The following is an 11,957-nucleotide window of genomic DNA, read 5'->3' as shown; positions in this document are numbered from 1 at the left end:
CACCCTAATGTCTATTACACCTGGCAAGTTTCTATTACACCTGGCAAGTTGTCATCGTTGCAAATATATAAATGCCAACCCTCATCATTCAAAATGTTTGTAATTAATATATTCATAATTTATATATTTGATTTACGCTATTTTTTTATTTTGTGTTTTTTTCTCAGGTCCATCGTGCACAATATGATACGAGCCCTAACGCTATAGACCACGCATTGTTGATAAAAGAAAAACAAGCCTATGGGAACACCACTAATCCTTGCTGATTGGTGTTTTCGGGCGTCAGTCATTTGCACACCCAATCACAAGCCGGTCTGTTTTTTTTTACCTCCGCTGTAGGATGATTGTCTGATCTGTTAACAGATTGCTGGTTGGTTGCTGAAGGTGTCTATCATGGTTGCCTGTTAGTGCAGGCCGCGCTTGTAGAGAAAGCATCAATCTGCTAAGGAGAGATCAAGCTGGGCATAAGGAGCAGGATACTGCGGTGAGGCGCCGGGCCTATTCTGGAGTAATAGGAGGAGAAACCTACAATTATACACATATGCACTGAAAGGCAAGGGATGCGTTTAATATATGTTGATATGCAAGTTGTGCGCCTATGTGTAACCTGCGAATAATACAGTACCTGTGGTTACCTAAGAATTGTAATGCTCCAACGTAAACTGGGTGCAAAACAATTGTGAGGGAGACTGTTGCATTATTTTCGTGAGACTGAAGTTGGATGTATTAACCTGGGGGAGATATGCAAGTGTGTACTTTTGATTTCAGGGCAAATACCAACTAATTGGGCATATAGGGTGTGTACTCTCTTAGTAAGAGATAGGATAAATGTTATCTTAATGTTGTGCATTTAACGTATAGTGCCTTTTTTTTATTTATGTTTTTGAGGCAGGGAGGGGGTAGAATAGCTTTCCTTTTAATATGTTGAGAAGGAAGGAGCGAATTCTTGGGAAGTATGGAGTAGCTGACCTCAGTATTTAGGGGGAATAAACTGGCAACACACTTTTTTTTTTTTTATTTCACTCTTAAAGTGCGGCCAGTTTTTATGCATTGATAGTCATGCAGATTTGTTTCAGTGTTCATGTAGATTAATATACTTTATTTGGATAGTAGGAAAAAACAATCTTTTACTGTATATAAATCGTTTAGAGATTGTGGCACACTAAAATCCCATGGGTTTTAGCTGGTACTCTTAATTAGAAACTGATTAGGACATTGATAAGACAGTATGAGCTCTGCAGAGACATCTAGTTGGTTACTGTTAGTGGGTTGTAAATAGAAAGAGCTGCACTTTCACCACTAGAAACACACATTGCCATGTAACAATGAAGTGTATACACAGAAACATGTCTCAGGTTTACATATATTTTGGTGATTCACAGATTTGTTTTGTTTCATGGTTACCTTCTAGTCAGGGGCTGAGAAATGTCTTTAAAATATAATATGCTCAGAACAAACAAGAGACACTGTCTTCAAAGATAAAATTTAGGGTAATAGTTTTTTAATTTTTAACACATATATTACACTTTTTTAAACATTATGCTGGGACCAAATACCTATAAAATGAGGGTCTGAAATATTGTTTTAAAATTTGGTATGTCACAAATAGTATTCACTGGATACTGTGATCAAGGGAGGTATATTGCAGAACTTTGAATTTCAATGACCATATTCCTACAGAAAAAGCATACTTTAGGCTAAATTGCACACTGTATCATAGCTTTATAGGTATATCTTTTAATTTGATTAAGTGTTTCTTAAAGGGACATTCTGGTGTAGCAATAAATTGCTGTAATTAGAATGGGGTTTTTTTTAAGCAAAAGACACAATCATACAAGCCTATGCTACTTTTAGTGAATGTATCTTTATCTGGAGTAGAATGGGAGTGTTCCAAGAGTGTAACTTTGCATGTTTTAACACATAGTAAAAGCAGATAATTTATCTAAAGTCCTCCTAATACAATAGATTGTTTTATTTTTACGCTAGAATGCCCCACTAAAACCAAAATAATCCAGTTCTCCATCTCTACTTTACAGGGACTGTGACACCTTGAGATTTGTATATGAAACGTTTAGTTGTGCATAATGAAACAACTTTGCAATATATTTTCATTATTTTGTTCAATTTTCATGTAATTTAGCTCTGGCAAACTGAACAATTTCTAATTCTCAGAATTTAAACTGTATCCTGCTACCTTCTTAATGTTAACTCTTCTACATATCTGTCCCTTATTGGCTTTAACTGTTAACTGCAAACCAATGCATTTTATATTAGCTTTATGACAGTGTCTAACCTTGTTGTCTCTGGACTAAAGCCCATATTGGCTCCTCCATATAAGGCAAATTGTGAAAGTATTTTGGCTATTGAAAAATAAGCTCAATAAAAGAATGTTCATTTGTTTTAAAAAAAACGTTAAGGCTTGGCTGAGAAGTTTACTTTATAGTAACACAGCAGGAATGTCTTGTAAATACAAGGTGCTTACTGTCTCTTTAACGGGCCATTATAGTCCCTATAATAAAAAATAAAAAAAACTCTTAAGATAGACAGTGGCAAAAACTATTTGCTTGTGTTTTTGCCATGTATTGCTTCATTATTATACAGTTTTTTTTTTTTTTTAATTTTGTCAATTCTTAGTATTTTAAACTCCTTTCTTTTCTTTCTTTTTTTTTTTTTTTTTTTCTTCAGATGATGTAAACTTGCAGAACATTTAAAATTAAATAGCAGCAGATGATTCCGTAATGAATTTGTCAAGTTTTAAGGTTCAAGATGTCTGGTATCAGCATATTCCCTTTTACCCTTCATGTACTTGTGGGTAATTTACAAGTGGCACGGTTAGTTACTTTATTTTATGTATGCATTTACAGCTATACTGACAGAATGGCAAACTGTCTTTTTAAGTGAAAAGCTCAGCCTCTTCTGTTTACAACTTCCTTTTATGTATTTATTGTAAGTTGTGACTGCACAGTTTGTTTTTTGTTTTTTTTAACACTCACCCATGTTATATTAGGCATTTAATAAACTAATCAGTGCCCTCTGCTGAGCTACTATCATTAAAGGCATTAAACACATTTTCTTTCATGATTCAGATAGACTAGCTTAACATTTTTAACGACTTTCTAATTTTGCTTTTATTATCACATTTGCTTTATTCTCTTGGTATCTTTTGTTGAAGGAGCAGCAATGCACTAATGGGAGCTAGATGAGCACATCAGGTAAGTCAGTGAAAATATGCATATATGTGCAGCCATCAATTAGCAGCTAGCTCCCAGTAGTGCATTTCTGCTCCTGAGCCTACCTATGTGTCCTTTGCAAGAAAGAGATGCCAAGGGAATAAAGCAAGCTAGATCATAAAAGTAATTTTATATATATATATATATTCTATCTCAAAGTCCTGTGTAGGAATGCACACCATATATTTAGTAGCAGCTGCCAGGGTGCAATGTCAAAACAGTATGTACTATGCAAAAAAGGCAGCACTCACTGGTCATTTGTAAGTAAAATTTAGCTTTTAATAATACAAAAAGTTAAAATCTTGGGAAAAATCCCAAGATTTTAACTTTTTGTATTATTAAAAGCTAAATTTTACTTACAAATGGGGTTAAACACACTTTTTTTTTCCCCCCTCTCAAAATGGGCGTAATAGTTATCACTACAATAGGTATCACTGTGTTTAAAATGATTTAAGACTTAATGGAGACTTGTTGAACTGAATAACAGGTTTTTCCTTCTTTTGTATTTTGATTTTAGATATTGAAAGAATGCCGCCACTGCTCTTGATCTATTTAAGAGAAACTTCCTGTACTGTTTATTTTCAATCAAGAACACATTTTTAATGTATACAAGTTGCCATGGAAACTCTTCACAGCTGCTCAGAAGAAAATATTAGGCCAAAATCCTCTTCTTCAGTCTGCGAGCAAAATGATAATGCTCAGGATTCTGCAAAGGTTGAGATCTCTCCTGGGCAAAACAGGCCTGGTGTGGACCACCAAAATCATGGAAAGCAGAAAAAGACCCCATTCAAATTTTTTGGAGGAAGAAAGAGCATCTGTACCTTGCCAAGCTTCTTTGGGGGAAAGCACAAAGGCTTGGGAAAGGGCAGCTCATGGAAAGGCCTAAGTAAAAGCAAAACTCATGATGGAATTAGTGATGTGCCCTGTGAGGATGGGAAGAAAGGTTGTTCTGAAAGTTCTATCAACAAACTATCTTGTCAGGAGCTTACGAGAGTGGGGCATACTTTGCCCAGCTCACACAGTGCAGATTTGAGTGTTTCTTCCACAGTCAAGCTTGATTTCAACTTCCATGATACTTCCCCACTTGGCAGCACTGAGTGTTTTGATAAAAAAGTAAACGGAGAGAAGTCTCTGTCATTTCCTCGACCAAAAAAGGGCCTGAAAGGACTTTTTAGCAGTATACGTCGTCATAAGAAAAAAAATCCTGATACTGAAAAATCAGTGCATTATGATCACACTACTCCTTTTGTGATAATAGAACCTGAAAGTAAAAAGTATCACAAAAAGCCAGAACTTGAAGAGAGCATTGAATTGCCAAATCTCAGGTTGTCTCCAAATTCATCTCTTAATAAGACCGTGGAAAGTGAAAAAGAGACTTTGGAATGCTCAGTCAGCTTTTCAGAAGTAACTAAACATACAGTAAGTGATTTACCTGTAGAAGCAAATATTGATGTTGCTAATGTGGAACATGCCTTAGATACAAAACCCAGCTCTGCTGTTTTATGCTCTAGTCCAATCGAGAACTTTCCAGAAGTTGCAAATGTAGATGCTATAGCCTTGCCTAGTATCTCTGCTGGTGACCAGATTAGCCTTATTTTTGATGAAGTCTCTTCCCTCAAGAGTTTTGACTCCTTTACTGGTTGTGGGGACATAATTGCAGATCAGGATATTGATACTGTCAGTGATAGTGCAGTTTCCTTGGAGAGAAGCCGGGAAACTACGAAGAGGAGCTCCTGTCTTGTGACTTATCAAGGAGGTGGAGAAGAGATGGCAACGCCAGATGATATGGAGGAGGAGTATCTTCAGCATCTCTTGGAGGAAAGCAGTGAAACAGATGCAAGCTACACACTTGATAAAAATCATGATCTGAAGGAATTTACTGAACTGGAGAATACTGGCTATACTTTAGAAGTTGAAAATACGTACAATGAAAGAGTGGTTACAAACAATACAGAGGTATTAAGCCCACAAAGTGATCAGCAGGAATCGGCTCCAAATAGTGATGAAGGGTACTATGATTCTACTACTCCTGGAAATGAAGATGATACAGGAGATGGCTTCTCTCAGAAAGAACGTCTTCCAAGAGACAGCTATAGTGGGGATGCTCTCTATGAGTTTTATGAGCCTGATGACAGTCTCATGAGTCCTGCACCTGGAGGAGAGTCAATGTATGAGAGTAAAACGCCATGCTCTGAAATTTTTGAGCAGTTATTTGATTTTAGTCTTCCAGCTGGCAATAACTTAATTCAAGATATTGAGTGCAAAAACAGTGCAATGGAGACAGAAGAAGAGCGCTTGGCTGTAATTCAGAAACAGCTGCTATTTTGGGAGAAACAACGAGAGGCAACTTTAAAAGGAATAGAAGATTTGAATAAAGATTTATTTTCCAAAGATACACAAAATGTTGAATGTAATGCCAAAACAAAGTTAATGGGGAAGGATAAGGTTTACTTAAGCAGTAAAAAAATACCACAGAACACAAGCAAAGAGTTTCTTAACAAAGGCATACCAAATTCACGATTTGAGAAACTTAGCTGGAAAGACTTCCAGGAAAATTCTCTTGCAAATTCTAGTTACCAGGAAAGCTACATCCAACATTTAGTGGGTAATGGCCTTATACGGGGAATGGATTTTGAGCTGAATGTTGATCGCCTCAGAGCTCAAAACCAAAGCGACACAAATGAAGCAAATCTTATGTATCCAAACACTACTGCCATGCTTCAAAGCCAGAATGTATTTGTTGCAGATAATGCATCCATCTCTGCCTATGATCAAGAGTCTGAATTTGACCAGGCTGTGAACTTCTCTCAAACACTTGTTGATTTCACTTCTAATGACATGTTATTTTCAAGAATCTCTGAACGTCTGGGTAAAGCAGATGGTAGTTCTTCTTTCCAACACAAACTTGATGCTCTTCCAACTATGGTTACCTTTGACATTGTTGATGTTGAAAATGAAGGTGAATGTGACCAGCAAATAGAACTGAGCGTAGGAGATGATGTGGTTGAATCATTCGAGAATTTTGACCACAGCTGTGTTCAGGAGTCTTTAGCTGATTGTGAACAGTTGTTTCAGTTGGACTCTACACAAACTTTCCACAGCTATAACTGGGGAGTTACAAGTCTTCCTCGCCATTTTGGCCACTATAAATTGAACCCCCCTATGCCAGCACCACTTTCTCTTAACAGAAGGAGCAAATCTCTGGATGCAGAGAGCTTAGAGTTAGAACGTGATGGTTTGCAATTATCAAAGAATGTTTTAAAATCCTATGATTTTATTGCACCTTGGGGGGGTGAAAAGACTTCCTGGAATTATGAGGCAACGTGCCCCTTGGATCATGAGGTAGGATGGGATGGCTGTGATGCTTTACAGCAGAGAGATCAGACATCTGAAGAGTTTTTAGGATACAGCCCAGTAATAACTTCAAATCAAGCTTACAATAGAAAACCTCAGGACTTAATTACAAATAAACAGATAGCAAGGACCTTAACTTCACCTTTAGAATGTAACAGCAGGCAACCAAGCCCTTACCAATATAACAGAAAAAACACTTCAAAGAAACTAGCTCTTGTTTTACCGCTGGAAGAGAGGAAGGTGTTGGATGTAAATCGCAGCACTTGTGTTTCCCACATACATGATAAACAAGTTAAGGCCAAACCAGTGGGCATCACACAAGCAATGCCACAACATCAGAAAAATGAGGAAGAAACCTTAAAATTACCAACGTGCTACCAGGAACAGTCTGTGGATTCCACAAAAGGGACAGTGGAGCACAGAGACTCTGCTTCTGAGAACTGGAGTAAAAATTATGGTGAATGTACTACTAGCAGTTAGTCTTGTTTTCCTGTTCATCCTCACTATACTGTCTTTAAGAAAACTGTTTTTAAATATTGGTTGTGAACCAAAAAATTGACTAGGAGCTGCATTTATTATTCTTATTTATTTTACTAGAATTTTATTGTGGTTGCTGGGTGGTCATAGCATCTAGGCAAATCTACTGATTGTATTGAACAGTATCACAATAGTATTCTACTGTTTCTGAAATTGAAATTAAGCCATTGTTTGCTCTGTGATCGGTCCCATTTTGCCTACCAATATAGGGCATTTTTTTTTTTTTTTTTTTTATAAATGCCTCTATGGTATCATCTCCCAACTACTGTTTAAGTCCACCAGTGCATATTATATATCCTTATCTTTGCACGTCCTGTATGCTTAGTCATGACACAATATGGATGAATATAGCATACAATACATCCTAACATAGTGGATATATCAATTTGATCCACTTTTCATATTAAAAGCATATGGTGCCAGGTAATCTATTATGAGCAATACAAAATCAGACTTATATAAACATAACAAAGGGCTTGACAAATTTGTTCAAATCTAGGAGCTAGCCCATACATTTAAGAGCCAGAAGCTTTCAGACATTCTTAAGAGAAATATATCTATCTGCATAGTATATTCATAGGCAAATAGCCAAATATGTACACACGTGTATGTATGTTTAGATTTGTATATCCCAGTTGCGAGGCCTAAAAAGGATCCAGCTGCACCAAGCTAAATTTAAGTTGCCATGGGTGTCTTGTTGAATCTAAACCACGGCACCAGGGTTTGTCATGCCCTGAACTAATAGTTTTTACCAAGACTAAATAAAATGACTAATGTGAGTGAATGTGTTATAATTTTTCAACATTCTTAATTGCATTTTTAGAGTGGCAAGTACATTTTGTTTTTTATAACTGACCAATAATGCTGATTAACTTCTCTGCCTTTACAGCTATGGCAGGATGAAGTCTATTTAGGTGACTTCGGCACTAAAAAAATCTTGTGCTCTTGTTTGTGTCTGATACACCATTGTAATACACTAGTCTGGCACATTACAACTGACTCTGCAAACCATTGATACTGCATCAGGTCATTGTCCCTCTTTATTGTGTATAAAACATTAGTGTTTGAAATGGGGAAATAGCTTTGAGTCCCTTTTTGCATTGTATCGGCTTATCATATAATTCAATGTTGGAAAAATGCACATTATGTTGTAAAGGTAACAGAACCTTGTATAAGCTACTTCCAAATGCCTCTGAAGAAAGAAAGAAGTTGGTTCCAGCCTCCAAACGATTCTTTAAAAAGTGACCTTAATTGGTCCATATTAAGGTCCAAAAACATGTTTCAGGCCTGCAATCGGTTAATTAAAGGAACACTAAACCCAACACAATTCTCTCATGATTCTAGTAGAGAATACAATTTTAAATATTCCAAGTTACTTGTATTATCTAATTTGCTTCATTCCTTAGATATCGTTTGCTGAAGAAATAGCAATTAACATGTGTGAGCCAATCACCTGAGGCATCTATGTTCAGCAACCAATCAGCAGCCACTGAGCCTATCTAGATATGCTTTTCAGCAAAGTATATCAAGAGAATTAAGCAAATTAGATAATAGAAGTAAATTAAAAAGTTGTTTAAAATTGTACTCTTTCTGTTTAAATATTTATTTTATTTGTATACCAGCAGGGAAAAATATTACCACATGAATATAAATAAGCAAAAACACAGACATATTCTTTGTGTGTGTGCCACGCAGGGCATCAAAACCTATGAAAAAAAACAAGAAAAAAACTGCATATAAATAACTTTAGTAGTATCTCAGCAAACTTAACTATATTCTCCCTGTTGGAATTTTTAACTTTAACTTACATTCCTTTTTATTAAGTCTATGTTTTAATTTTATTTTCGGCATTGCTGTTTCAGACAATTACAGAAATCCAAAATAAACAGTTAGTATGGCTAGGTATACCTCAAACCAAAAAAAAAAAAAATATATTGTCCCTATGGTGTGTACATATATAATCGCTTGTAATCGCCTTCCTCCATCCCCCTCTCGCACATTATAGTCCTGCATTATTAGCTGGAAGCCAGGTACTAGGGAAAGTCCCCGCCAGTACTCGTAGTTGGGAAAAAAACTGATTTAACATATGGTTTGACTATATATTATCTTTACCAGCTGGTACGCAAAATATTAAACACTTTCCAATGTTTAAAGAACATGTTTAAAGAACACTTTCCAATGTTTAAAGAACATGTTTAAAGAACAGTTCTACTTGATCGTCAGGCAGCCCGTGTAGATTGTAACGTTCAGACATACACTGAGTTAGCACTGAGTTAGCAGGGCCTGTTTAAGCTCTCTCAAGGTGGGCGCCTTTTTTGCTTTCCATTTTCTCAATATCAAGTTTCTGCCCAAAAATATAATTATATTAATCAATTTCAGATTACAAACTGTTCCTTGATATTTAACTAAAAACAAGATCTCCATGGGCTGAATAGTGTAATCAAGTCTAAGAGCTGCGTTCATCCAATATACTATCTTAGCCCAAAACTGACCAATCATAGGACAGGACCAAAAACAGTGTATGATATCTGCACAGATGGCACTACATCTGGTACAAGGAATGTCCACACCATACCATCTTGATAATTTTGCGGGAGACAGATATGTCATTAGGGCTATCTTAATTTGAGATTATCTCCATGCTGTCAAAACCCAACTCTAAAATTGTACTCTTTCTAAATCTTGAAAGAAAAAAAAAAAAGGTTTCATGTCTCTTTAAGTCTCATGCTATCTGGTTCTCAGCCATAAATATTGTTGGAGGCTTGGGAAAGCCTAGATAATTGTAGTGCTTACAAGGACATAAAACACAAACTTTTTATTTCATGGTTCAGATAGAGCATGCAATTTTAAACACATTTCTAATTTACTTCTATTATCAAAATAATTTTTTAGGGTGTCTTGTATACCTTTTTTAAAACAAACTTTTTTTTTTTTTTTTTTTTCCTTTTCTTAATTAACCACTTTCAGGGAATTTAATAAATGCAAATTAAAGAGTCTGAATGTTTGTGCAAAGAAAACACTAATGTAACAATCTCCTACTGTATTTACATTATATTAAAAAGGGCCTTGGATTTTATTTAGTATCAATTATCTTTTGCAACAAAGGAAACTACTGTTATCTGCACATTGTAACAAAATGGTACAGTTACAAATGCATTTATTGTCCAACTTTAAGATTATAAAGAAATTACAGTAGATATAATTGAATAACACTAAAAAAAATATTTTAAATATTTTGTCTTGTGCTACACGGACGTATTGTGAAACTTAATTTTTGTTTCCATTTGTTACACACATTTCTAGATTGTCATATGTAGAAATATAATTTGCTAGTTCTTTTTGTTTGTTTTTTTAAAGATGCAAACGCTGTACAGATGAAAGTGTAATTTATTACCAGCTATTATTTTTTAATGATGGTAAAACCTGAAAAAATAAAGAAAACTTGAATATTTTTTTTTATTATTAAATGTTTGCATCATATAGCTACAAGTATTTAAACTTTGTTTTTCATTTTATCTAGGTCTGTGTTTGTAAAAGTGAGTAAGAGGTTTTCTTTGCCTATTTGCACGTTCTTAGATTGCACAAATGTATTTGTTTGACCTCACAGGGTAATGGAGTCTAGAAACCCTCTTCTTTCTTTTCTTTCTGCTCTCAAGCCCCTCTTAATGATGTGTTTTAATTCTAATTTGCTATTTAAGATTCAGCCCACCTGCTATTGCTGTGGGAGCCCATATGTATAGCAGATTATTTTACTGCTTTAATGCATCACAAACTGGCTTGCTTCTGCTGAGTGGAAAAAGGATAACTATGCCAGTCTGTTCAGATGAGATGTTGCAGGGTAATTTATATATATATATATATAATTTTTTTTTTTTTTTTTTTTATTATTATTATTATTTTTTTTTTTTAATAGGGGCCTGAGTTTATAGATCGGTTCAGTATAAAATACTTACAAATCCAAGCTTTAAGAGTTTTTAAATGTAAGTAAAATAATGGTACTATGATCATAGTTTAGGTGAATGCAGATAGAAAAAGTTTAAATACACATAAGCAGAAACAAACACCTTATTTTGGACCTTGGACAGCACTATTCATGTTCCTGCCTGCATACCCTGAAGCATGTGTGACTCATAATTGTCCTGTAAAACATGGCCGATGTGTCAATCCTATTTAACATGTAGGAAGTGATTTCAAACAACATTCCAATTTACTTCTATTATATAGTTTTTCTTTTGATATCCTTTGTTGAAAATGATTCCTAAGTGGGCTCAGAGCTGCTGATTGGTTGCTATACATGTATGTATATATTTGTGTTAATGTGTGTATACCGTGTGTGTGTGTATATATGTATGTATATATATATTTTATGTACAGGGAACACACAGTTCCCATAGAACTAGCGCTGCGGAATCTGTTGGCGCTCTACAAATAACCGATAATAATAACACTATGTAAAGACACTTTACAGTGCCGTTTTTATTTCTCAGCTGCAACTTTTAGCCCCTTATAACTGCTTTTTTGCAGTTACTTTATTAAAAAATAAAGATGCTACCATTTTTATTTTTTAATAAAGATTACTATATTGAAATTTGGGGTACTTTTAGAAAATGTACCAGTGATCTGATCATTGGTTAATTTTCTGAGCGCTAATTGCAACCGTGAGCTCGCAGTAGTAATAACCAGCCACTTGTAATCGCTGGTTATCATGTGCCTGCAAACAGGCAAATTTGCCTGTTTGCAGGCACGCAATAAATTGATGCTCCACTTGTAATCTAGCCCTAAGTGTGTTAAGTTCTGACAAATATAACAAAATGTTTTTAAATGTCTCTTTAAATG

The 11,957-nt window shown here is 35.2% G+C and overlaps 1 protein-coding gene across 3 annotated transcripts; it reads left to right on the top strand.

Annotated features, from left to right (window-relative positions):
* Positions 1-352: 352 nt before the first annotated feature.
* AMER1 (APC membrane recruitment protein 1) lies at positions 353-10,572 on the top strand. 3 transcript variants are annotated; one of them, XM_053699219.1, is made up of 3 exons: positions 380-484; positions 2,686-2,831; positions 3,748-10,572. In XM_053699219.1, exon 3 carries the CDS (start codon positions 3,849-3,851, stop codon positions 7,062-7,064), a length of 3,216 nt encoding a protein of 1,071 aa, XP_053555194.1. In that variant the 5' UTR covers positions 380-484; positions 2,686-2,831; positions 3,748-3,848; the 3' UTR covers positions 7,065-10,572. The 3 variants fall into 3 exon arrangements, with proteins under 3 accessions (XP_053555193.1, XP_053555194.1, XP_053555195.1); XM_053699218.1 differs by lacking the exon at positions 2,686-2,831 and having other exon boundaries at positions 353-553; XM_053699220.1 differs by lacking the exon at positions 2,686-2,831 and having other exon boundaries at positions 397-484.
* The last annotated feature ends 1,385 nt before the right edge of the window (positions 10,573-11,957 follow it).

The sequence above is a fragment of the Bombina bombina genome, chromosome 1 (genome assembly GCF_027579735.1).
Source record: "Bombina bombina isolate aBomBom1 chromosome 1, aBomBom1.pri, whole genome shotgun sequence".
NCBI classification, from domain to species: Eukaryota; Metazoa; Chordata; class Amphibia; order Anura; family Bombinatoridae; genus Bombina; species Bombina bombina.
Note: the sequence above shows the minus strand (reverse complement) of the source record. Positions and strands in the feature narration are given on the sequence as shown.